The sequence below is a fragment of the Pyxicephalus adspersus genome, chromosome 4 (genome assembly GCF_032062135.1).
Source record: "Pyxicephalus adspersus chromosome 4, UCB_Pads_2.0, whole genome shotgun sequence".
NCBI lineage: Eukaryota > Metazoa > Chordata > Amphibia > Anura > Pyxicephalidae > Pyxicephalus > Pyxicephalus adspersus.
This window is the reverse complement of record NC_092861.1, coordinates 147,623,627-147,651,097: the sequence shown is the minus strand read 5'-3', so window position 1 is coordinate 147,651,097 and position 27,471 is coordinate 147,623,627. Positions and strand designations below refer to the sequence as shown.

The following is a 27,471-nucleotide window of genomic DNA, read 5'->3' as shown; positions in this document are numbered from 1 at the left end:
GGTTAATATGTTTGGGAAAGTCATAGGGTGGGCATGCTGGATACAAGGGAAGTCCATAGGGTGGGCATACTGGCTGCTAGGGAAGTCATAAGGTGGGCATGCTGGCTGCAAGGGAAGTCATGGGGTGGGCATGTTGACTGCAAGGGAAGTCCATTGGGTGGGCATACTGGCTGCAAGGGAGGCCAAAGGGTGGGCATGCTGGCTGCAAGAGAAGTCATAGGGTGGCCATGTTGGCTGCCAAGGAAATCTTAGGGTGGCCATGTTGGCTGCAAGGGAGGCCATGGGGTGGGCACGCTGGCTACAAGGGAAGTCATAGGGTAGGCACACTGGCTGCAAGGGAAGTCATAGGGTGGGCATGCTGCCTGCAAGGGAAGTCATAGGGTGGGCACGCTGGCTGCAAGGAAAGTCATAGGAGTTGGAGATGTTGAAGCGAATATAAATATTCCAGCGATAAAAGTAAAATGTGTTTTGGGCAAACAATAACATACAAGTATGGAGCCAATGCTATATATAACTCAAAGCAAATCTGCTGCATTGTAACAAAAGTATGTAAATAAACTGTACCTATATGTATTTATGTAAAAACAAAAACCTTATTAGTTCCACCGCAGATATTTATGGTGGTTTCGGTTCTGTTTTTGCATTCTTACTACATTTATTTGTCTTGTAATTAAAGGGGTTTTCTTTTTCAAAAGTTCGCAGAGTTCTCTTCTCCTCCTGTGTCACTGTCTGTATCTGTCTGTTATTTGCTAACCCTATTTAATGTACAGCGGTGAATAATATGTTGGCGCTAAATAAATAAATAAATACGGTTTTTGTCTTATTATCCATATTAATATGGTCCCTGAAGACCTTAAAGTCGTTTCAAGGGTTCCTCCCCATGTTATAAAAGTCAAGGAAGGCTGCTTAAAGGGCACTATTTATAAGAAAACATTGCTTGATTACGTTATTGCTATTGAAACATTGGAAGATTCCCACCAGTGAATGTTTGAGGAAATTATTATTATTAATAAACAGTATTTGTATAGCGCCAACATATTACACAGCGCTGTACATTAAATAGGGGTTGCAAATGACAGATACAGACAGTGACACAGGAGAAGGAGAGGACCCTGCCCCAAAGAGCTTACAATCTAGGAGGTGGGGGACGTATCACACAATAGGAGGGAGATATGGAATGGTGGGTGAGTAGTGAGGGTTTTAGGAGAGAGAAGAAGACGGGTAGGTGAGGTTGAAGAGTTGGGTTTTAAGGATTATTTTAAATTAGCAGAAAGTAGGAGCAAGTAGAATAGGACGAGGAAGACCATTCCAGAGAGTCGGGACAGCTCTAGAAAAGTCTCAGAGCCGTGCGTGTGATGAGGTTATGAGTGAGGAAGTCATGAGTAGGTCATTGGAGGTAAATTCCCTGTTTTATAAATAGAGCCCATAAACCTATATATAGTATTTCCTTTTACTCCCTTTATTACAATCAGTTACCAGGGGGGAAGAAAAAAAACGTGCAGGTCCCTAAATATCCCTATCAATAAATCTCCCATTTTTAACCACCGTAGCCGTATTCCCGAGTGTGGCTCAGGGTAAAAAAAAAAAACATGCAAAAAGCTGTAATCCTGAGTCACACTCGGGGTTGCTAAAAACAATAAAAAACCCTCACCTGCTCGTCCATCCAGGTCCTTGGGACGTGTCCTCCTTCTCCGATCTTCTTCCGGTGACTGCAAAAACGTTCTCCGGGGTTTCCATTGGTTCGTGCGGGAGGCGCGGCCGGAAATTTAAATCATTTTGTATTGGATTCAATACAAAATAACTATTGAGTCCAATACAAAGAAATCTTTATATTATATAATTATATATATATATATATATATTTTACATGCTACTGTACATTATATTACACGTTTCACTTTTTTATGCACCCCTTTTTTTTTTAAAGATTTTTGTGTTTTTTTTTTTATTTAAAGTTTATTAAATTTATTAAATGTTGTACATATTTCGGTGACTTATGCCTAAGAATTATAAACCTACAATGTAAAATACATTTCCATGCAAAACAGTGTACCGCTTTTTGCATGAAAATACGGAGAGAATTAGAACGCCAGGGAGGTTAAAAGACGTGTAGTGTATAAAGTGCTTTTATGTGTGTAAATTGGTATACAATATTGCCACAAAAAAAATCCTTTTTCTTCAAATAAAAGTATTTGTTATCCTAATTAATGACAATTGTATTGCTAAATAACCCTGAAGCAAAGATTTAAAAAAAAAAAACTGCCCTGACCCATAAGGGGTGGAGTTTTGCAGAATGGAACACAGCAGGATGAAATGATGGACAGCCTAAATCCATGAATGGTTGGTGCACAGGCCAGGATAACAGGGAATGTACAATTGTAATCCCAGATTTCCAGCAATGAGGAATGCAGAACAGGAATCCTGGCAGCCTCCATTGAAGTCATTTGAGGTCACATCCAGCAGCTGCCACGTGTCATTGCTAAAAATAGCCCAACATTGGATCAGGACTGGCAGAAAATAGCCCAAATCTCTCAGATATTCCAGGATGTGAGAAATCTAAATATCACCACTCACAGTAGATCTGTCATTGTTTGCATGTGCAGGAATATGTTTTATAAATAGCTGCACAGATGCTATCATTGCTGGGCTTTTCTCTCATTTGTGTCACCTGCAGTGTTTTTTGGTATGCAAAAAGGCCGAATTTAAATGTAGTTTTTGGAAATACAACCACCCACCCGAATTGGCTGCAAGTGAGATAGAAGATAAAGTGCAGCGCGCGTCCCCGCTGGCAGCCACGCGCGCTCCCGTGGTTCCCTTTTCTGTCTCCGGCTGGGTGAGCGGCTCCGGGGGCGCGCACGCAGCCCGCGCTGTGTTTGTGCTGACGTCATGATCTCGCCCAGCAACGCGAGCGGGATCGCGAATGGCGGCGCAGAGAGGGGAGTTCAAACCCAACGGAGGCTCGACAAGCCCGTGACTCGGCAACATGAAGAGGATGAAGAGCGCCAGGGGCCCCGCCGGCTCGGGGGCGGAAGACGAGGAGGGGCCACACTCCGACCTGGCCGATGTGGAGGGTGAGAGAGGCGGGGAGCGGCTGTCACTGAGAGGCGGCTGTATCTGTCACCCAACGGGGGCGACACTGCTACAGACTGACAGAAGCCTGAGGAAGGGGAGCCTGGAAGGATGGGGCCATTTGGGGGCCCCTATGCCTAACACTGAGTTCTCTGAGGAGGATAGTTATCAACCTAACACTAGGGGGCCCCATACCAAACACAGGGGCCCTGACTGAAGAGGATAGACAATATCACTAGGGGGCCCCATACCAAACACAGGGGCCCTGGCTGAAGAGGATAGACAATATCACTAGGGGGCTCCATAACAAACACAGGGACCCTGGCTGAAGAGCATAGCCAATACCACTGGGGGCCCCAACAAACACAGGAACCCTAACGGAGGACTATAGCTAATAAAACTAAGGGGCCCTACACTAAACACAGGGGCCCTGACTGAGAAGGGTAGCTAATACCACTAGGGGGCCCAATACCAAACACAGGGTCCCTGACTGAGGAAGATAGCCAATACAACTAAGGGGCACACCAAAACAATAGCACTGGGAGGCTTGACACCAAATACTGGGGCCCTGACAAAGGAGGATAGCCAGCAACACTAGGGGGCCCTATGTTTAATACTGGGGCCCTGACTGAGGGGCATAACCAAAAACACAAGGGGGTGGCGCACCAAATAATTTGGCCCTGACTGAGGAGGATACTAGGGGGCTCTATATCCAACTCTGGGGTCCCTAACCCCAGCCAATACCTCTAGGGTTCTCTCTACACAACACAGGGGTCCCTGCCAGAGGAGGATAGCTGATACCACTAGGAGGCGCTATACACAATAATGGGCTCTATAACCCCAGCCAATACCTCTAGAGGTCTATCCACACAACCCTAGGGCCCCAGAATGAGGATAGCCAATACCACCGGAGGTCTTTTTTACTCAACATCTAACTCTAGGGGTCCCTCCACACAGCTCCTGTGCCCCTGACTTAGGAGAATAGCCAATACAACCAGGGGGCTATATACCCGAAAAGAGTCCCTGGTGGAAGAGAATAGCTGTTTCTCCCAACACCTCATCCCCAAAACCCTATAGAGCAGGGATAGGCAAACACTGGCCTTTAGGCCAGATACAGCCTAGCCAGTAGGCAAATCCGGCCTAATGCCCCCCTGGTCGATCTGGCCTAATCCCGGCTGGCAGCGGTCGGCAACCCGTGTCTCCGGAGACGCATGCGGCTCTTAAGCCACCATGGTATACCTCCCTTCCCTATTTACCGCGGCTGGCGTTAACACTTCCGCCGCTGGGGTAAGGGGACATTACCTCTCCTCCGTATGCATTGCAGGGGAGAGGGATTTCCCTTCAGGTGCGTTCCTGGTGGGGGCAGAGCCATCAGCGCAGGACTCGAGAGAGAGTCTGGCCTAGTGTGCCTTCTTGACCTCCTAAAATGGCCTAGTAGCCAAAAAAGTTTGCTGACCCCTGCTTTAGAGATTTGCAGCATCTAAGTATAGCCATCACCTCCATCCTGGGATTCTCCATCCCGAGCCTGGAATGGCTATGCTGCCATTTGGTTGCATACGGTGAAAGTGTTGTGTGATTCTATGCAATCAAACCTTAAAATCCTTTTTATAGTAAAAAAGAAGTAAAATAAGAGCTTTGCAGCAAAGATGAGCAGATGGAAATTGTATGAGACAGAAAGATCAGATCACAGAATTGCTGCAGTGTTTGTGTTTCATTTCATTTCAGTCCTTCAGTTAACTTAATGAAACTTTTAGTATAAAATTCACAATCAGTTTCTAGTAGTCTGGGGCATTGCATGGTTTGTAGTGTTTACTTGTGATCAGATTGCTGGAAGGTGGGGCCCTTTGTAAGCTGCGTACACACTTGTAATTTTTGTAGTTGGAAAGGATCTTTCACGATCCTTTCCAACGACAAGGGGCTGCAAGATGCATGAACGATGCTGTACATACAGCACCGTTCATGCTCTATGGAGAGGGGAGGGGGGAGAGCGACGGAGCGGCACCCTGCTGCGCGCTCTCCCCTTCCCTTTCATTACGATCGGCTGTCGTCCATCGTCCGTGGATCCGGCAGGTCGGTCGTCCAGACGATGGACGACACCGACTGTACACACGGAAGATTTTCGCCCGATAATTGGCCGATTATCGGGCGATAAAAATCTGCCGTGTGTACGTAGCTTTAGTGAATTTGTATTGTCTGAGAGGTCCTGTCCTGTGTTTGCCACGATGTACTAGAACTTGTAAATGTGCTGCACCTGTCTGCCTCATATTCATGAATTCGAGTGATTACCAATAGGCTTCTATTACTTAACATTTTGTATAGTTCTGTAAGTAAAGACTCAAGTCAATGGACATTCTTGTCTGATACCGCGTCTGACCCTGCACCAAGGGGTGCAATTGACCTGCCGTTCAAATGGACCTCATGTTGTGTCTAAAAATGCAGCACAGGTCAAATACAGCTTTGCTCCAATTTGCTAACCTGCATTGGCTTCAAATGCAGACAAATATAATCCATGATCTTGAGCCCCATCTCTGTTTGCTCTTCTGGCAGGGTCCTCTCCTCCTCCTTTGTCACTGTCTGTATTCTTCTGTCATTTGCAACCCCTATTTATTGTACAACACTGCATAATATGTTAGCGCTATATAAATCCTGTTTAATATTAATAATAATAAAAGTTTTGCAACTTGTGTGTACAGCTTTTTATCCAGTATTTATATAACACCAACATATTACACAGAACTTTACAAAGTCCATTGTCATATCACTAACTGTCCCTCAAAGAGGCTCACAATCTTATAGAAACAAAGTTAGAGTATTTAACAGCAATTTCTGCATTTTCTCTCTAAAATCAATTTTTTTAGCCTCTTTTATAACTAGATCACAAACAAATTGTTGCTGCTTTTTATGTTCTGGTAATTCTGGAAAAACTCAGAATTCTTGAAATTTCTACAAGGTGACCTATTTTATTCCCCATTTCCACTAGTTTTCAACATTTGAACTATGTTCTTTTTTTTTTTTTTACTTTTTATTTCTGCTTTTGCATTTTTTCTGTGCTTTTAACTAATCTGGAAAACAGGTCTACAAGTCATGCAATATCTTATAAAGCGGCCACTTTGTTTACATCCATTTGTGATGTCATTTTGTACAGCTGTACAGAGCCCTGCTCCTTATTATTCTGCTGTTGTCATGCACAAGAACATCCGGGTTTCCAGTTGTTTACCTCCCTGAATGTGAATTCATTGCACCCCCACCTTCCTTCATCCCTTTTTTTTAGCTGTTACCCTCCCCCGTGTGACCAATCTTCCAATCTGCTGAACCTAAAATATCCCAAGTCCCCGTGTTACTTTCCTTTTCCATCTTTGTTGACGTGTTGCTCTTGTTGGTTTCTGGGCTAATGCAAACCTTCTGATAAATATCATATCTCCCTATGAGAGGAGCTTTTTTTTATGTTAATAGCTGAAAGATTGCCTGTAACTCCTGGTCGGATTGTAGCGCTCCATTGTTTTTGTTGACTGGTTTTTGTTTCATTCAGGCTGCTGTCCTTTCAGCACTAGGAGGGCCAAACTGCATCCTACAGACTCTTTATTCCTGTTACCCTGGTGTGTTTAGCACCATTCTGGAGCAGGTTTATTCATGAGCCTTTTGTCTCTACTCAGTGTGTGATAAGCTAGGTTACCCAGTTCCTGATGTGGGACAAATATTCTTCTTTAAACTTGTTACAGGGTGAGAAAATAACTTGCTTGAATATTCTCATATAATGCAACTATATGCAACAATGTATCACTGTCTGCTTTCAACATTGTGTTACTTGTGCACAGGAGATACTAGATTCAAGAAACCAATCTTGTCAGTGCTTGCAAGATACTGGTACATGATACAAAAAAAAAACAACAAAGGGATCAAAGTTTTGTTTTTTAATATAAATTTGGAGGAGCTGATGGTTGGATAGTTTGAAAGTGGGCATTTTACACTCTTAAGGTCAGAGACACTGCATTATTTACTACTGAAAGCTTGTGACAGACAATGCATATTGGTATTGTTGTATCTATTGGTGACTTTTCCTGTTAAAGGGAGATTACACTGCTAACTGTCTGGCTATTTGTTGGAAAGAATAGAGATACATTAATATCACAAAAGCTAGGACAATATACTATGCCTCTCATATGGATGAATGGAGTTTAATATAAGGATTTTCTAATGTTGGATTATGCATATGGAGAAATTGATCCTGCTAATGAAGCCAAAAGGTGAAACGCGTAAAGGACTTCAACTTTAAGGACTACAAACTTAGAGGCATAAAAACTTTTTGGGAAAAATTTCAATAAATCTTACTGTAAATGTATTGATGTACTGTACTGTTTTCCTTTAATGTGTGTGTATATATATATATATATATATATATATATATATATTCATATTTACTTTTTAAGCTTTATAGAGTAAATGAATGATGTGTGGTTCCTGAAAAATCACAAAATGAAGTTGAAATTGATACTTCAGGGATGTGGTACCTGAAATCTCTTTCCCACAAAAACAAAATTTTACATTTGGATGAGACCAACTCAGTGTAATCTTAACTAAAGCATAACATAAATTTGTCCAGTATATTTACAAAAAAAATTTTATTTCATCTGCCACATCCCAACTCTTAAAATAAATGAAAACATGCAAAACGTTTTAGGCAGATATAACAACTTATTTCTTAAAATACCATAAAATAACCATTTTAAAAAACATATAAAAACACGAAACAAAGTTACATTGTTGTAAAATCTCAATTCATATTCTACACGCTTCACAGATGATGTCTGCTTCCTCAGGAAACCAATTAAGATATTTTCACAACCAAACTTGTTATAGTTTAGACAGCCTCATCAAACAGATTCTGCCACTGAGACCATCTCACCAAACATGGAAATACAAAAGCAGTAAAAAAATCTCACATTAAATTGAAAAAGGCCAATATAATCTCCAATGCTGATCTTCTTTCTCGGGCGTAACCAATCGCTAGTAAGCTTCCACATTTAACACTTCTACAAAGCCTATCCTACCATTAAGTAGTAGTTTAAAGTTGTAAATTTTAATTTTGTGTTGTTATATGTACCTAAAAAGTCTGCTTTTTTTTTCTCCTTGTTTTGACAATTAGTGTAATATTAGCCTATCCTAGCGTTTGGTGTAGTTTCAGTGAGTGGCAAGTTTTAAGAGGACCTGTGCTATGGAAGCTAGGCCCTGCAAAATGCAAGCAGAGAGCACAGTATTAGCAATATTGCCAGTAGGTTTCCATCAGTATTGCCTACAGGCTCATTGATCTTTTTACTAATATCGCCTAACCATGCATTGTTCAGCACAGTCTTTGTATGGGGACAACCCTCTTGGTAGAGAAAGAGGACTTTTCTTCCTAATATCAATGATGAGCAAATTAAATATTATTTGAAAGAGAAACTTAGGAAGCACAGATTTAGGCTTCATACACACGTCGGATGATTCTCGTCCAACTATTGCACGTGTGTATGCAGCCCCAGACATTGAATTGAAGAGCATGGAGATGCATTTGGTGCACAGTCTTTTCCTGCAAGCAGCACCATAACAATATTGTCAAATCCTGTAAGAATGGCAGTCCAATGCTGCTGTGCCTCTCATTACAGTTATGCAGCAATGAGGCTGCAGGAACAATTATGCTTCATGTTATTCTCTTCCTATCCAGTTGCTCCTTTGCTTCTAGATTTACATTTTACACCTTAACATACAGTTTATACATTCGTAGTATTAAATATTTTTTTTCTTTCCTCCCCAGATTCTTCTGCGAAGGCCCTTGTTAGTCTTAAAGGTAAGAGATTATTTCTAAAAGTAATATTTTTAATCTAGAATGTATTACTGTCTGGTGTCCTCGCTGGGAATTTTTTGGTATACCTTTGCCAGTAAGAATACACTGCTTTGGACATAAATATTCAAAACTTCATTATCTGCTAATTTTTGTTCCAATTACTATTCTCCCATTCTCTTACTTGTCTTGCTGACCTTACAGAAAGTGAGGGAATTTTACCCCAGCGGGGACACAAAAAGAAAGTGGCATGTGCCTGCTCACTGTTTGTAGGATTCTTCAGCTGCCTCTGGTAGCCTGGGACCACAACATAAAAAAACATACGAGGATGGTGACCTGAAGAACTTTGGCTCATCCATTTCCCAATGTGCTCTGCATGGTGTGAACCTGAAAGCACTTATTGGGAGGAAGGGGATCCCCCATCAGAGATCTCCCCGCGGCAGCCGAAGGGAGCCACAACAAGAAGGCTGAAGAGCCGCATGCGGCTCCGGAGCCACAGGTTGCAGTTCCCTGCTCTAAACACATCAGGGTTCAGAGCTGTCAAATCACGGCCAGTAGGGTCCAGACATCTATTTAAGCAATATCTATCAGCATTCTCCCACAGCCCCTTTTAGCCAGGTGCACCATCCGGATGTTTTTTAATAACCCCCCAGCTGTTTTTGGGTGGTTACTAAAAAGTTGGATTGCAATACAGAGGTTTGCCACCCACCTATAGCTCCTTCTCATACTGCTTAACAAAAATATGGAGAGAATACTGATCTATGTTTGTCTAAACCAGAGTGCGGAGTAAACATTATAGGTCTAAACCTTGATTTCTGATCTCTCCAAAAAGAGTGCCCTATATACTATCATAAAGGGGGCTTGTTGGCTCATCTGTGGTAAAAATAAAGTTTGGTTAAAAAAAAAATACATTTTACATTAAATATAATTTATATTCACTCATTTACTGTTAACTTTAAATTGATGAACTCTAAGTAAGGGCTTTTAAGGTGCCACCTATTTACATTTCTGTGTATCGTATTGTTCCATCTTTTTCAGTTGCACAAAATGTTATGGACTTCTAGACTCCTGACAGATCCTCATGCCATCCTCATTCAGTCTAAACCTGAGAAAAAGTCTGGATTTTCTACTAGAAATCCAAACCAGAAATGTAATTTTTTTTTTTTTTGTACTGGCCAACTGGGTGTTAATCATATTTTCCTTTAAATAGCCAACATCGTCTTTAGAAAAAAATTTGAGCACGTCGTATATCAAAAGCCTGTTCAGGAAAGGGTAGGCAAGATTGAAAATGTCCTTACAAAGTTTTGCTGTGCTGTAGCTATCTCAGGTGTATGTCCGAACATATCTACCCACTACCTATACACAATATTACCTGGGTTTTCAAAGGAATTTGGTTTCTAAAAAGGTATCTTTAAAAATGTCAACAGAACCTGTCGGTGTGTCAGCTTTTTTTAATAGCAAAGGCTTTAATACCTGAGTCTGGAGGCTTTGCCAGTCTCAGAGTAGACATGTGTATTATACTACTTAGGTGTCCTCAGTCTCAGGACTAAGACTGATTCAAGGATTTCGCTGGATGGGAACTTTAGCCATGACATTACTCTAACACAAACATTTATGTTCCTTATGTACCCCCTCAGAGGACTGAAATACATGACCCAGACAAGTGTTAATCAATGTGCTTCTTTGTAGTGGCTGCTCATGGTTTATTTTATGCTTTACAAAATTTACTGAAATTTACTTTACTTTTTTATTATTATTGGCTTTCCTTTTAGAAGTTTACATCCACCACAACAACTCCGGTGAAAAAAGCATCTCAGAAAATTGGCTACAGGCTCCGAAACTTGTTGAAACTTCCTAAAGCACACAAATGGTGTATATACGAGTGGTTTTATTCTAATATTGACAAGTAAGTAATCCAATGACTTACTCTCCTTCCCAACCTACACTTCTAGAGCTGTAATAAATCATGTTCGTTTATATATTTTGTTTGTGAAGAACTATGAAAAATAGACTACACTTTTCTTAGTTGATCTCTGAGTTTTGATTGACTGTCCTTCTCACAGGTCTGGCAAACCTAAGTTTTCTCCCTAATCCCACTGGGAAGATTTTACCTCACTTCCTGTCCTTTAGACACCAATGCAAGAAACAGTCTACAGTTGACCTCAGGACAGGACAACAAAAAGGCCAAGTCTACACTGACATTATTCTTTAATGCTTAAAATGGCCATACAGCATTTGTATAAATTTTTAGGGTGTTTTAAACCATGATATGTGACAGTTGAGAAAGAATAGGAAAAAGCCTTAAAAATATCTATAATTGCCCCATTATTTTTATTAGAAGCATTTTGAGCGTTTGTGTATTTTTAATATTTTCTAAGCACTGCAGGATGTGTTTTCTTTACAGCCCATCCAGGAAACACTCTGGTGTGGACTGTCTGATTGGAATGAATGGTAATTTGAAAAGTTGGCCCTTAAGCGCTCAGTTTAAATACTCTAGCCCTCAAGCATTGTTAGACATTCTAACCCTTGCCTGCTATAATTAGGGGTGTACAGACTCCCAGACCTATGCTACATCACACTAAATGGGTTGCAGCACAGAATAAAGGGTACTCATAATAGAAAGTAGAGTGACAGATCTATGTATGAAAGTATAAGTATGAATTTAGTTGATGTCTTCTCTCTTTTTCACAGGCCTCTCTTTGAAGGTGATAATGATTTCTGTGTTTGCCTAAAAGAGTCTTTTCCAAATCTTAAGACAAGGAAACTAACCAGAGTGGAATGGGGCAAAATCAGACGGCTTATGGGGAAGCCACGAAGGTAAATCGAGGTGCAGAAATGTAGAAAAAAAACTGAACACATGCTTGGGAAGTAATGCAGAAATGCTAAGAAATGTTGTCCCACATCTATTGTTGTGCCTGTTTTGGGTGTCACATGGACACGATTGATCCCCTCATAACTGAATTTCGAGGTGAAAGGAAGTTGAGGAGTAGTTTTAGTGTGCAAAACTTTTGGCCCTTGAAACAGATCTTCTTTCCATCACGTTTGCATACTGTCTGCAATTATGTATCAAAATGATTGCCATTAATATTTGCCTTGTTCAGTTTTGGACAAAGATGTTATAGGTGTTAGTAAAATAAAACTTATTAACTTGTTTCCCTTTACAACAAAACTTTTAAACGCTCACAATAAAAGTGATACAAATGTTTAACACTGGTTGCAGAGAGAGAGAATTTTTTGAACAGGCTGGCATATCAATGTTTCATTGAAAATTATTGCAGGAAATAGTTTTTAGAATATAATATCAGACAGTTTTGTTGTCAGACATAGCATCTCTTTAGTATTGTGATTGACTTTGTAGGTGTTCTGCGGCATTCTTTGAAGAAGAACGATCAGCTCTGGAACAGAAACGACAAAAAATACGCCTCTTGCAGCAAAGGAAGGTGGCAGATGTGTCTCAGTTCAAGGATCTGCCAGATGAAATCCCCCTCTCACTGGTCATTGGAACTAAAGTCACAGGTAAACTTTTTGTGTTTATTATGCTGTACACTTGAAGGAACTCGAATCGGAGGAATGTTTAGTTTTTAAGTGTTCCATGTATCTCTTGCCTTTATACCCAAAGGGCTTATTTATCAAACAGTTAAAACCCTGTTCCCCAGAAAAATGTAATTCTTTATACACTTCTCATTTTTTGTGTTCGATTTATGAAATCTGAAAAAATCGCCAGTTTTTTAGCAGGATCCCCACTGAAAGATAGCAATCGCCATATTTATCAAATAGCTATCAATCCAATGGAATCCTTACATCAGTTATGTTTACCACTTTGAACGTCAAGAATGCCCATGGCTTACAATAGGGATCTGTGGTATTTTGTTTCAAGCACCTTGAGTGGAATTTTTGCTTTTTTTTAGGTGTAAGCATGTGTAAACAGCCTCTTGGGGCCGCAACTGCTACATTTATAGCAATAACTGGCCACAGTATATATTTGTAGATACTTATCATTTTTTTAAAAGCCTCAAAAGTAGTAATTAAGAATAAATGATTAGGGAATGAAGTTTCTGGTTTCTAAATGCCAGTTTTGTACAATTACCGATACAGTGATCTATGTCTGATAATTACTACTTGATAAATGGGTCCCAAAGTTTTTTGTTTTTTTACTTTTCACTGCTCTTTTCTCTTTTTTCTGCTTCTTTAAAAGCTGCTTCTTTCTGGCCTGATAAATTAGTTATCAGGCCCGAAAAGGCAATAAGCACACTCATTTTAAACATATCTAACATATGTCTAAACTGTCACACCAGATAGTTGATGGATAAGGAAGTTGGTGGAGGCAGTGAGCGAGCAAGACCTGACAAGTATACAGTTTTGGACCCTATAGGAGTCCCCCCACCACCACCAAAGAGAAGACATTATCATGGCATTTTGTATCGAAGCAGAGAGTGGTGCCAACATCGCTTATCCGCCACTCTCTGTACTAGGAGAGGACCACCAAAGAAATAAAATAAAAAGACTGTGTGTGTTGCGTCACACATGTGGGGGGCTATGCCAAGGATTAGGTTTTTATCATTCAAAGTGCAGTGTTTAATAGTGTGTCCAGCCTACAGATGGTTTAACCCTTTTTCTGTATCTCTTCAGCTCGGTTACGAGGAATACACGATGGCCTGTTCACTGGTCAGATTGATGCTGTGGACACCCAGAATTCCACTTACAGGGTTACATTTGATAGAAATGGACTCGGTACCCATACAATCCCAGATTATGAAGTTCTGGTAAGTTTGCTTTTTTTGCTTTAGTAGAACTAGATAATTTTACATATATTCTTCTAAAACGTGAGATGGTTCTTCTGTGAAAAACTGGACTATATCTTTATTTGTAACCGCAAGGTGCTGTACAAAGCCACCAGAAACATGACGGTACCCCCTCTCTTAGTACTTAATTCAGGAGCCTTCTGCCAGACAGTTGGCCGGCTTTCGTTGGAGTTATGCCAATATCAGAAAGGCCTAATGTCACTCCTGAGAAGTTGGTGTTCCTATTCAGGCTTCATTTGCATGTATACCGACCTAGGTATTGCCAACATGCAAAACTTAGACTGATTGTACAAGCTGAAGTCCAATAATGAAAGGACGGGTAGGGGATGCTGCCTGGAAATGAGGCAGTGCTCTATCTAAATTGCTGCAGCTTCTAATGAACATTCTGAAAAGCTCATTGTGTTTGGTGAAATCATGAGTTAGGACATTTTAAGTGAGGAGCACAAACAAACTCTTCAAGAATGATAAGCAGAATCATTCCACTTTTATATATGTGCAGATTTTGGTCCAGCAACGCAGTTTTACCCCTTTCTCATGCTTAATACACTTGATGTATGTTAAGTTTGGATATCTTAACATTAAAGTTAAAGGTGAAGTCGTATCCTTTCCTTGCTCAGGAACATATCAAAAATTTAATAGTAGACATCGATGATTGTAAGAACACCAAGTAATGTGAAGTGTGTATCTGATAGGTCAGGTGATCATCTGCCCCATTAACAGTCTGTATTAGATACCAATCACACCAGAGACTGATACCTTTACAGCAATTGTTTTACCTTCTGAACAAACAATTTTTAGTTTTCTTTTTTGTAATGCAATTTTACCTTGTTCACATTCTGCAGAGCAATGAGCCACATGAAACAATGCCCATTTCTTCCTTTGGACAAAAACAGAGGCCTTCCCGAATGTTCATGACTCCGCCACGGTTACAGTTCCCTTCCACTATCCAGTCACCCATCATGGTGAGTAATCCCTTTTTATTATGTAGAAGCATTTACATTGAGAAAAGTTATTGAAATTGGTATGTTTTGTTGAGGCCTTTTCTAAAATCTGCCTCAGGAGATCATGATGTCATTAGGACAGAACTGTAGGCAGATCTAAAAGACACAAGGGTATGCAGTTTATCCTTTATAATTATAATTCAACATGTATTCAATATATTATAATTCAACTGAGGCTCCTGCAGTTCCTCTAGAGCAGAAGATTGCTAGAGGGACATATGGCAAAAGGAGCCAAACCATGCCTATGTACAAGGACAAGGTTAAAGCAGATTGGATGGTTGAGAACTGTATGTGGTACTGAACTGCTTTGATATGTGGCAGACACATGTAAATCTCAGAACTGGATTAACAAACTCCATCATATGCATTCTATATATTTAGCTGTTCTACTTTAAAACACTGCTCTGTTCATTAGTACTCCTATCAAAACATAATCTAAGGCTGCATACACATGTGCAATAATTGTCGTTGGAAAGTATCTTTCACAGTCCTTTCCAACGACAAAAGACTGAACAAGCAGCACCATTCTGCTTTATGGAGAGGGGCAACTGATCGGCACCCCACTGCTCTATCTCCCCTTCACTTTCATTACAATCGTTCCTCCAGGCATGGACCCGCCAGGACGGGTTTTGGACGATATGCACTGTACACACGCCAGATTCTCATTTGACATCAGTCCCAAGCCAATTATCGGACCAGAATCATCTGACATGTGCACGTAGCCTAAGGGCAGAATTAATGTCATGCTTTTATGCAGTGCAGCCATTTTGCACCATGTGTCCTGAAATGTATGTACACACTGAAAATATTTTGGCAACTAAAACTGCTCATAGCTTTGTTTCTACATGTTACATGTTCAGTTTTAGCCTTTGTCTGTTTTCCTTGTTTTGTTATATTTATACCAAATACCATATTTCAGGAAAGTGATACCCTGCTGGAACAATCTCCTTGGAATAACAAATCATCCAGCACAGACAACCACACAATAGGGGGGTTTCCAGTGGAATTTCTTGTTCAGGTGGTAAGTAAATTGCCTTTTGCCTTTTTTTCTAGATCTTTTGATACCTAACATGGGATGGACAAAGCATACTATTTTCTGCTCTGTTTATTTCATCATGAAAGTTTTTACTTTTATAAATTTCTTTTTGCAAAACATTTGTATGGAAGTTTATAACATATTTTTAACATTATATATTTTGTTCTTTTAGACAAGGTTATCGAAGATCCTTATGATCAAGAAAGAACACATCAGGCAACTAAAAGACATGAACACAGAGGCAGAGAAACTGGTGAGAATATTCATATTTCAGTATAGTTCGGCTTCAGACAAGCGGACCTGGTTCTATAATATACAGCTTATGTGGTTGGTGTTCTGATTCTCCACCTTTAATACATAAGGAATCATTGACCCAGAATAGGTATGTGCTGGGTGTTCAGCTAATTGCCACCCCAACCTGTCACACAGATGCATTCTTGATTCAAGCGTATGACTGCAATTACTGAAGCCAAAACATTATACTGAAGCCAAAACATTAGCTGTATATCCATTTAGTTAACACTATGGAAAGAGTTCAGCAATTGTGATGTATAAAATCTCTGCCACTTTAAAGCTTTTTGCAATACAAAGACTTTACCAGAGCAAACTTTGCAAAAATAATAGATGCTTACCTTAACAATAATCACATGGTCTGTCAGGAGCCGATAAGGGCCTGTCAACTTCCCTTACCTACACCCTTCCTTCACAATCTATTTCTCCCCTTTTCTTCCCATGCCCGTCTCGTACATTTCTTTTTTTTTTTTTTTCTATACTTGTATAGAAATTGAAACAGTGAAAATTCCTCGTGACACTTACTAAATAGTCCAATACAAAATCAAATTCTAAACTATATTTATTGCTATATACTGCTGTAGGGCCTATAGGTATAGGTCTGTATGGCCAACAGAAAAGTTGTCTTGCCCTATACATAAAATTAAAATGATTTCTTATGTTTGAGAGCCGGTGTATTCCCATTCGCTAAGGTTGCAGGAACACACTAGAAGATTAGGCTCACTTAATGAAAGCTGAAGCCCTCCAGTGTGTGTCTGCACCAAATACAAAAAGCAAAAGTTGGGGTTTGTCATGCCACAAAAATGTAAATTAGGTTTCTTGTCCAGTTTTTACTGTTATACGGGGATCTGTTGGAGATATTTCCTTGCCCTTTTTTTCCTTATTGCCAACAGATAAAAACCCTGATGGGCTTCCAAGCCCTATCCAAGAAACTAAAATAGTTTTATTTATGTCTGTGTTGCTGTTGGAGACGAGTTTAAAATGCCTTGTGAGAATCTCGCAATGTGCACTGTAATCAAACTAAGCAATTTCAGTACGAGAGAGGAGCGGTTAAAACTGTGTAGGGCTAAAGGAAAAGTCTGGGGTTCAGCTTTGTTTTTTGATTTTTGCTGTAATTCTCCCTGCAGAAATCCTATTCTGCTCCTATTGGTATCGAGTTTCAGAGGAGATATGCCACCCTTGTTCTGGAACTGGAGCAACTGAACAAGGATCTTAATAAGGTTCTCCATAAGGTTCAGCAGTACTGCTATGAGGTAAGGAAACCATAATCATATTGATTATTCAGGAGTACAACGTTTTGGAAACATTGGGACTGAATCGGCCTTGTAGTCAACCTGAACTAGAATTCTATGATGCTTAACCATCTTGAAGCCAAATAGATCATGAGAAGTTTACATGACAAGACCTATTCAAAATCAGAGTTCAAAAATATTTGCAATGGTACTATGGGTACACCCTACAGGGTCTAGTTATTTTAAGCTATAGATGTATTGGGATAAGGTGAATGATAGTTACATCTCCATGTCTTTTACTTGTGACTGGATAGGAATAGTTTATGGAAAACAAACATTTCTTAAAATGTATTTAGATTTTGTCCTCAAAATATTTTTATATTTCTTAGAATATACTTTATGTATATTCATTTTTGTACATGGTCATATATCACATGTGTTAGTGTAGACTTCACACTTTTTCTTCCACGCTTTTTATTTCCATGAACGTAAAATTTTAGAAAAAGATGGAAGCAGCAGGGCTTACAATTCCAGAATGAATTATGACTATAGTAAAATTCAGTTAGAATTACACCTGTAGTCAAGATCTCATGCCTAAGAATTAGGTGCATTAGAGCATTTTGTTTGCCCCTGAACTGACCCAACTTACCCTTTCAGTTCTCAGAGGCATACTTGTCTCTGTTCAATGGCCAATGGTCCACTAATTACATCCAGCACCACCAAGTCATCACAGTCCTTCCTCTGCACATGTTCAAAATTGTATGGGGCACTAATGCACAGCTTTATCCAGGATATTAGGACTTGTACCACTGGGTTTAGGCTTTCAGTTCTACGTATGTAGGCTGGTGTAGGTCAAGGGGAGGGCAAATGGTATCAATGCATGTTGTTTAAAGTGCAGTTATTCTTTAAATTGCATTGATGGCCCACTGCAGGGTTACATTTCACAGAGGGTAGCAAAAAAAACATTCATTGTAACGTAATGGAGGAGAACCTAGACAACTTGTCACTGTGTGTCATCATTCAGTGCCATTATCTGTTCACAAAATGGGAAAAATCTTACCTGTTTAGCACCTCCAAGAAAGAGGAGGAGTTTGCCATGCAAGTCTCATGACCATAGTATTTTTTCAAATTTCCACAGCTTGCCCCAGATCAAGGCCTTCAGCCTGCAAACCAGCCAACAGACATGAGGCGGCGTTGTGAGGAAGAAGCCCAGGAGATGGTCCGCCAAGCAAACACTTCCAACAGCCAGCCATGTGTACAGAATGAGAGCCTGACAGACCTCATATCTCGGCTCACAGCTATCCTCCTACAGATCAAAGTAAGACTTAAACATCAGTGCATCAATTCCAGGCTTTAATAGAAAAACATTTGTGACACCTTACTTTTTTTTTACAGTGTCTGGCGGAAGGAGGGGACCTGAATTCCTTTGAATTCAAATCTTTAACAGATTCGATCAATGATATAAAGAGTTCAATAAACCCTACAAATATCAGGTATGTGTATTAAGACTCAAAGTGTCTTATTCTTTATTCTGTTCTTTTTTTTTTATAGGTGTGTGTGTATTCGTATGTATATATGTATGTTGTGTTACAAACTATCCTTAGTTACCTTGATTGCAAAAACTTCCAGAAAAATATACATGTCTCATGACCATAGTATATAAAACTTAGCAAATTTCCACAGCTTTTTGTTCACTAAATGTATGAGTTTGTTTATAAATGTTGAACAGTATTTTTTTTAGTAAACATTACATTGTTTTGGTGACTTTAAATTGTAAAGCAATATGATACTTGACAAAAAATATTCCATTAGTTCCCTGCAAAAGAAAATGGTATTATACATGTCTCCTTTCACCTACGCAACATCTCCAAAATCCGCCCCTACCTGTTCCCTGAGACCACCAAACTCCTTGTACACGCTCTTATCATTTCTCGTCTGGACTACTGTAACATCCTTCTCCTGTTTTTGAGATTCTTTCCATGCAGAATTCCTTTAAAGCTGAACTTCATCTTTCTGTTCAGTCTTGCACAGTTGTACCGGCTTATCTCCTGTACTGAAATTTCTTACTCTGATTTCACTGAACACTGTAAATTTCTCATAATATGCGTTAGATGCTGTTGCAAGGCAGTTATATTATGCAATAAAAATAAAATGGGGGGAAAAAAACTTTTTTTTTCCTTTTAATAATGGTGTATGTTAATTAGGGGAGGGGCTGAACAAATCAGAATAATTGCTGATTAAACTTTAATTTAAAGCACCTCAGAAGCATATATGTTTCACAGCTAAAAGCTACATAACCTCAAAAGTACCTGAAATTTCTTTTTGGCTCTGGGCCCCTTTACAAAGCTGCATATGAGGGCATGGGGAAACTTAAATATATGCTACTGGCAATTGGGAGATTACCTATTGTGTTGTTCCGGCAAAGCTGAAGTTCACTTCTAAGCTGGGGTACACCTTCTGTTAAAAAAAAAGTTTTTGGTGATTTCTGTATCTCCCTCATATAGGGGTGTTCCTGGCCCGGAACATCCCATATAAGAGAAACAAAACAAACACACACGGCCTCCACCATGCACTTGACAAACAAAAGCTCCTTGTTGCATGATAATTCCTGAATGTGATTTAACCAATCTTTGTGTTTTTTCTTACAGCTGTTTTCAAAATAATGTGGAGATCCACGTAGCGCACATCCAGAGTGGCCTGAGTCAAATGGGAAACCTTCACGCCTTTTCAGCCAATAATACCAACAGGGACTGAAACTCCAGACGCACTCTTGTCTATACAAGAAATATGGACTCTTCTTTGTATTACGAATGAACCAGCATTACAAACTTGACATATTTTATTTACGTTGTCCTATGGATACACAAGGCAAAGAATAGCTGGAACCATGTATCCAGGCTGCTTACCACCAAGTCTACAGATATTGTGGAAAGAGCTCCCTTCGTTGTTTTTCTCCATTATCCATTTGCTCTTTGTCGCTGTTCTGCTTACCTCGGAATGATATTTTTTGTCAACAGCTGCATTATTGCTTTCACTATGTGATAACAAATGGGAATTGTGGGTGCTCATCCTATGAACTGCATGGGTCTGGTTGAATCCAACAAATTGATGCCCATGTGATCTTGTGGCAAACAGGTTTTTAAAATGAAGCTATCAGCATAAGCACAGGAGGCTGCCATACTGTGTGCACAGTCTGTGTACAGGCCCATTTACAATATTGGTTTATTATTGCAGTGATTCCGATTGTTTTCTAAACCCAACGTTCATAAAATTTTAAATCGGCTAAATACGTTTCAGGTGCTGCAAAGCCTGGGTAAAAAACATGTCCCCCATTAGCATGCTGAAAAAGACATTTTTTTCTGTATTGAAACGGTAAGAGAACAGCAGAGAACATCCCCTGGTAATTCAGAAATACAGTTCTCCATTCAGTTTGGCTCATTTTCCCTGCCGATTAAAGAGATTGGCTGCAAGGATCCTTCGCTGTAGCTTGCTAGCAGAGAACGGTCTCTTCTTGTGAAGAAAACAACCTGTAAGATTTTGCAAACATTTTGTTTTAATGCACCTGAACTTTATTTTGCCAATTTAAACTGACAGTTCATTTGGACTTCAACTTTTCTCATTACTCTTGGCCTTATTTAATAGGATGCCAAGAGACCAACAAGCTAGTCATCAATATGCAGTATTCTCCCCAGATTTTTTTTAAGCTGGGTATAAAGAAGCTGTAGGTGGGTTGAGGCTCCTGTATTCTGGCCTAACTTTTCAGCAACCAGCCTAAAAGAGGTGGTTCCTGAAAAGTGCTGGGTGGTACATCCGGCTCACAGGGGCTGAGGAGAATACCAATATGGTCAGTATCCTAATCCAATTTTAATCTTGAATGAGGTAAACCTTGACACTCATGATGCATTACAAATTTCTTTTTATCGTACAGTAGAAATCTGTAACCAATGGCTGGCAATCTGCATGATGCGCTCTGCAGTGTTCTGTAGGCATAGTACATATGGGAACAATGTCTGCTTTATGTACCTTCCACAGAAATGGAGCTTGGCCAAGGTTGTTGGGTTCAAATTATTTTGTTCAATGTTGTTCTCTGAGTTAGGTTCCATGTGTTAACACTGTCAAACACTTCAGTACTGTATAGTAAATATTCACTTATGTAAAGTGAAGATTTTACTAAACTGGGTATATATGCTTAGCAGCAAGCACCACAGGATGCCCTTTAGTTTTTGTTGGTTTTGCAATAGCAGGGCGTATACAAGTTTTGAATTATGGGATGTCTGGGGAAGAAAAGGTGCTAAAACTTTTAAAACTCAGCCAATATTTAAGTATAATTGGGCTAAATATGTTCCAGGTTCAGAAAAACCAAAATGGTGCAAAGTCCTAAAGTAGAAATGCCTGTTGCTTTCCAGCATGCTGTAGACAAGGGCTCAGTCTTGGTGCCTGGGCTTTAATATCGACTTCCTACTGGTTGTAGAGAAAGTGCCAGACTTCTGCAATAGAGACTGCAGTTTCTACATATAAAGGGTTCCTCTGTAGCTGACAGAAGACAGTCTTTCCTTTGCATGCTCTGGCTGGCTTTTAAAGAAAACAAATCCTAAAAACATCTTTTGATGCATCTGGAATGTATTTTGCTGATTTTAAACTGAAGGGTCCCTTAGACCCTATATTGGATAAAATGTGTCAGGTGTGCATGCAGGATCTGACCACTCTTGTGCGACTGGATAGGTTTGACGGATTATAGAACAAGATCTGCATAGCCTGTGGTTAATGCTGAGGGTAAACTGTGCTGACCAGTTCTGCCAGTGGTGCTTGTCAAAGTGGTCAAGGTGTTTATATTTTTAAAATGCCCAGCAGTTCCTTTTTGCGCTTTTGTTCCAGCATGACAGCCAGGCACCTGGAAACTGCAGAAGCAGATGCTTGCAAAAGAAAGTGTGCCAAGTGATATGTGTCCCTGCTGTTTGGCATATATCTTGTTATCAAGGATTACTTGGTGACCAACATTAGGCCTAGTGTAGGAAGCAAGAAAATAAAAAGCTGTTAAGATGCACGTTAGATTTTTTTTTTTTTTTTTTTTAATCTTTAATCAAGTTGGAAATATTTGGGGTGTACAGGAGCTGCCAGCCATATTACTTTTTGTTGTTTTTATTTTTGTTCTGTTGCTATATATCAAATATTTGGTCCTAATGTGTTAATAAGGATACCTTAAATTTTGTCTCGTGGTCAAAGCAACAATTGAACTTAAGGCCTGCCCCAAAAACTGCACAAGCTACAGTCCCTTTGCACCCTGGGTGCTGTGTAAATGTTGTGATATACTCTTAATTTAGGTATGGGCGAATATGAGATTTTTTCCATGTGGTGGCAGCCCTGGTAATAAGCAAGCAAGGAAAGATGTGCAGCTGCAGTAAGCAGTGTTTTTGGTCTGCACTAATTCACTTTAAGGACTGCTTGTAACAGACCAGGCAGGATTAAATAATAGTGGGCACAGCTAGTTACACCTGCTGAGATTTTCCATTTTCCATGTTGTTGCTTGGTTTTCTCTATGAGTAGAAAACACGCTTATACTCAAATATGTCTACTTGTGCCAGAAAAAGGGAATTGTTGGCATGCACTTAAGCTTGCTGACGGATCCCTTTTGGGTGAAAGTGTCCTAAAACAAAACTCTGTTATGAGTTAAAATAAAGTACTGAGACCCCCTGTAAGAGTGATAGCCAACTTTACTCTGGGAGGTGATTTGTAAAATAGTGTGTTTTCTTAAGATTTACAGGCGCCACTGGAATCTGATATGTCCTTGCATGTCAGATTTCTGCCCCCTCTCTTCTCTTGCTGGGCACTGTGGTTCTTCTTTTTCTGCAGGATAGAGCACTGACATAGCAGTCAGTGAAAAGAACTGCGGTGACCAGTATCCAAAACACCAGGACCTGTTAAATACCACTGGCGCCTGTAGCTCTGTAAAGAGTGAAGATTACCATGAACCTTCCACTGTGTGAAATCTCTTCTTTTACAGGATGGCATTTTCTTCCATTCTTGTAACAGGGTCACTTTAAAGTTTGGGCATAACAATGATTCTGATGTATTTGAGATTAGACGTGCTAGGTATCCTACCATTTTTAATGTTTGATATGTATGTAGAAAATATTCTGATTTTGTCCAGATGTATAGTTTTGTAAATTTGTTATATCATTTATATGTGTGTTGGGGGCTTTAAATTCTTTTTATATTTATTATCATTGTAAAGGGACCTAATATTTTAAATGCTGGTCTTCCCATATGAAGCTGCCCCTTACACACCATCCATTGATACCGGTCCATTCTGATTGATATGTATTCTTCAGGGGCTCTTTTGATTGATCATAAACAAGATAGTCTACACCTTGTTAAAGCAGCATTCATTTTATGGTTTGAGAAAGAAGCCTCTAGTATCCAATACAGCCTGTGGTGCACCTCCATGTGCTTCATATCGGCTGTAGTATTAGAAGCCGACAATTCAAACTCCACAGCAATCTGCCTTTGAAGCAAAGTGGACTTCAGGTTTCCCTTACCTGACTGGTGTTTAAAGTCTAATTCTAGCTAAAGTTGTCATTTTAATAGTATTACCTTGTTTTACTGTCCATAGTGGTAGAATACTCCCCACTTTCTGTCCTGGAAACACAAAAATGAAACAATTTTTTTTAATGGGGACACACGCCAATAAAAAACCTGTTCTAATATTTTTTCAGTCTTCTACCCAAGCTGTTTTTTTTGCTGTATGTGCCCTCATTAAAGAAATTATCTTCATTTGCTGTACTGGCAACACAATAGGAATCTCCTTAACAGGTACACTGACTGCAATACCAACCTGACACAGGGTCTACTTGATATCCATTATTATCTAAATTACCAAAAGTTTTGGATTCTGCTATAACTCATGAGAAAACCTCTGTACAATCACTGCTTGTTAACTAGTATCTGTCAATGCATAAGTGGTGCCCTGCAGCATATGTACAACATCGGCCTGCGATGTCTCTTGGCCAGCGCAATGTGTATTCTTGCCTGTTTACCTTGTAAAAATTGTGTATTGGATTGTTTAATATAGGTGGTAAAAGAGGAATTCTATGGTAAACCATTTCACCTTTGTTTTATGAGCTAGATTTAGGAAAATGTACCTACAACAAATTTTAGAAACCACAAATGAAGAATTTTATGGTATTGTACAGCTCTATGACCACACAGGGCCACATACCCTGTAGTGCTTGTATAGTTTAAAGAGAAAAAAAAAAAACAAAGGAACAAAAGCGTTGTTGTCTTGTGTATTTTGTATTGTTTTTATCTGATAACATTAACCTGGAATTTGTTGCAGGTGCCAATGGGGTTAATGGTGCCCTCAGCTGATTACTTTGCTGGTTAACCTGATCCCACCACCCAGCATCGCAGAGTACAATGCACATGTGCATTCCCATGCATTCAGACTGTTTGGTACCGTGCGCTGGGTTAAATATATGGGCTGCCTAAAGTATTAAAATAACACCCATGCACCATTTCTACTTCAACACCAGTGCACTGAAAAGGTTCATTGGATGCCATTAGTATTGAATGGCTTTGGATGTGTTTGGGATGTTTGTGTCAGAATGTGAATAACATTGTGTGATTGGTTTCCTACACAATAACTGATCCCTATTCAGCAACTTTTTCTTATTAAGCCCAGTTTGATGCTCTTTTTTTCACATACATGCAAGATGAGGTTTTTTTTCTTGGGGGGGGGGGCGCAGGAGGTTGTTGAGGTGTGTAAACCTAAAGCTAAGCAGATATGGAACACAATTGGTACACCTAAATGTGTTAATTTCTTGTCCTCAAGACATCCACTGTGTACAGTGATAGTGTGTGTATTTCATGCACTTTCTCCCATACGGTATAGAGGGGGCACCTTCTTACTCCTTAGAGCCTAGTTGATCTGAATATATTTTTCAGTCCTATTGCTAGACTGCAATGGTCTGGTCACCATTAGTCCCCAGATCCACATACCTGCTGTTTGAGGTTACATGAACACCTAAGGCTGGGCCTTGTACCTATAGCCCCCATTGTTCTTATTTCTACTTGTCTGGTCATGGACACACTGAACCGTACCGCTACCGTCACGGTTCCAGCATATTCTCTCCCTCCAGTTCTGGAATTGGCTCTGTCATTCTTTATTATTATAGGCCTATCATTTTAAACTGTGTTATAAATTAATTCTTCCCTGAATCTTCTGTCTTAACATTTCCTGAGGTGGTACAACAGGATCTCATAGGTATATTTCTTTTTCCAGCTTTAAACTTGAGGGCACAGTAACCCTGATGGATTCCGTCTCTGAGTTTCCCATTTCTCTCTAGTCTCAGTCTTCTGCAATTATTAATAGTATTAAACAGGATTTATATAGCGCAAACATATTACGCATCGCTGATCACTCCACTATTTATAGGGACCATTTCGATCCTCAACATTGCACACAATCTTCTGTTCAAATCAAGCTACAGTCCTCAGGAAATGATAAACCTTTCCCGATCACCCCTTAAATAGTGTCATCTATGAGGAATGGAAACGATTTACCCGATGCTATCTTACAAGCCTTTTGTTTGAGCTTATTTCCTTTTAGCAAAGTTTTGCAGTTTGTGGTCTACTCTTGTTTATGTAGTCTGGATCAAGGAATCCACAACTTTAGTAGCAAATGTTCAAGCCCTCTCTGAACCCGGTACCGGCTGCCTGGACCCACTCTGCATTTACTTCTGTTACATTGCTATTCCAGACTACGGTGGTAGGGGCTCAGTCCCTTCACCAAGATCTCTCTTCTAAACCAGTAAGTCCTGATCTTGTTTAGATCCTCATGTTTTAAGCCTTGCAACTCAATTGTAATGGTTTGTCTCTTTTCTCAAACGACTCTACTTTCCATTTACAGAATAATATGCCTGATACATTGGGCTGCAGGTCTACCATCCAAGCAGCTTCTACCTTACCAGAGCTTTTACGAACAATGCCCCTTTGTTACCTGCCTTGGATACGGTCATCCAAAATGACACAGGGAAATATCGTTTTTGCTCAGCAGAAATCGTCTAGAGAAAAGGTTGGTAAATCCTAATATTTTTATTTCCACTCACCTGTTCATACGGCATCTAAATCTCCCAAAATAGTATCTAATATTTCTCAAAAGTCTAGGAGACCTACATTTTCTGCAATATTTATAAGCACCGGGGTGTCCCTGTCTGTTGCTCTCTTGGTAGCTTCTGCCCCCCCCAACATGCATAGTGGTAAATCAAAAAGGCAGTTGGGTGTACAAAAACAGAATACCTATTATTATACAGTATTTATATAGCACCAACCTGTTATGCAGCGCTGTACAAAGTCCATAGTCATATCACTAGCTGTCCCTCAAATCGGCTAACAACCCAATGTCCCTATCATTGTCAATATGTCCTTATTACAGCCTAAGGGCAAACAATTTTGGGAGGAAGCCAGTTAACCTATCTGGCATGTTTTTGGAATGTGGGAGGAAACAAGTACCCAGAGGAAACCAATGCAACAACAGGGAGAACCTGCAAACTCCACGAAGATAGTGTGCTGGCCAAGAATAGTACCTGGGACCTTATGCTGCCAGAGTGCTAACCACTGAGCCCCCGTGCTGGCCTAATATTGGAATGGGTAATACGGATGCCCCTGTCCCAAGCCACAGGTTTACCATGGAGGACTGGGGTGCTGTTTTTTTTTTTTTGTTTTTTTCTGTACCCTTAGGGCAGATACCCAGACCTGATTCTGACTTCAAATGTCTCATCACTTTGGTGGCTTGTCACACAGGCAACTCCTTAGAATTGCTTAGTTGGGCCCACCCTTCACTTGACTGCTTTTAGACAGCCCGAAGGTACCAAATTCATGTAATCCTCAGGAGAAAATCGTGATTTTTGGAAGGATATACCTTAAAGCCCTTTATTTTTTGAGGAATATGGATCCTGTCTCTGTTTTTATGATCATGCTCTTGGTACTGTTTGCTACCTAAGGCATGCTTTAATTGAGAGGTGGTATACCTGGCTGGCCTCCGGTATTTTTTTTTTATTCCTCCAGAAGGGGGCAGCATAACCCAAGGTTATCTGTTTGCCATGGCCCTCGGATCCAAGAAAAGGATTCAGGTTTTGCCTACTTAGTGCTACAATATATTTATGGCTACATGGGAGATTGTTTTTTTTTTTTTTCTAAAACGTTTCACATGTTGTGGTGCTATTAA

At 40.0% G+C, this 27,471-nt stretch overlaps 1 protein-coding gene across 1 annotated transcript; it reads left to right on the top strand.

The window, feature by feature from the left end:
- The first annotated feature begins 2,882 nt into the window (after nt 1–2,882).
- LIN9 (lin-9 DREAM MuvB core complex component) lies at nt 2,883–24,508 on the top strand. The gene is made up of 14 exons (XM_072410303.1): nt 2,883–3,071; nt 8,861–8,893; nt 10,098–10,159; nt 10,660–10,793; nt 11,579–11,704; nt 12,246–12,403; nt 13,517–13,650; nt 14,532–14,651; nt 15,610–15,711; nt 15,899–15,979; nt 17,145–17,270; nt 18,388–18,567; nt 18,645–18,742; nt 19,898–24,508. Exons 1-14 carry the CDS (start codon nt 2,984–2,986, stop codon nt 20,001–20,003), a joined length of 1,548 nt encoding a protein of 515 aa, XP_072266404.1. The 5' UTR covers nt 2,883–2,983; the 3' UTR covers nt 20,004–24,508.
- The last annotated feature ends 2,963 nt before the right edge of the window (nt 24,509–27,471 follow it).

Bases quoted from the DNA above. Each gene is read 5' to 3' on its own strand.
- LIN9 (XM_072410303.1), top strand. From the start codon at position 2,984: ATGAAGAGGATGAAGAGCGCCAGGGGCCCCGCCGGCTCGGGGGCGGAA. The intron at 15,712-15,898 runs GTAAGTAAATTG...TTGTTCTTTTAG, and splicing joins TGGAATTTCTTGTTCAGGTG to ACAAGGTTATCGAAGATCCT. The intron at 18,743-19,897 runs GTATGTGTATTA...TTTTTCTTACAG, and splicing joins ATAAACCCTACAAATATCAG to CTGTTTTCAAAATAATGTGG.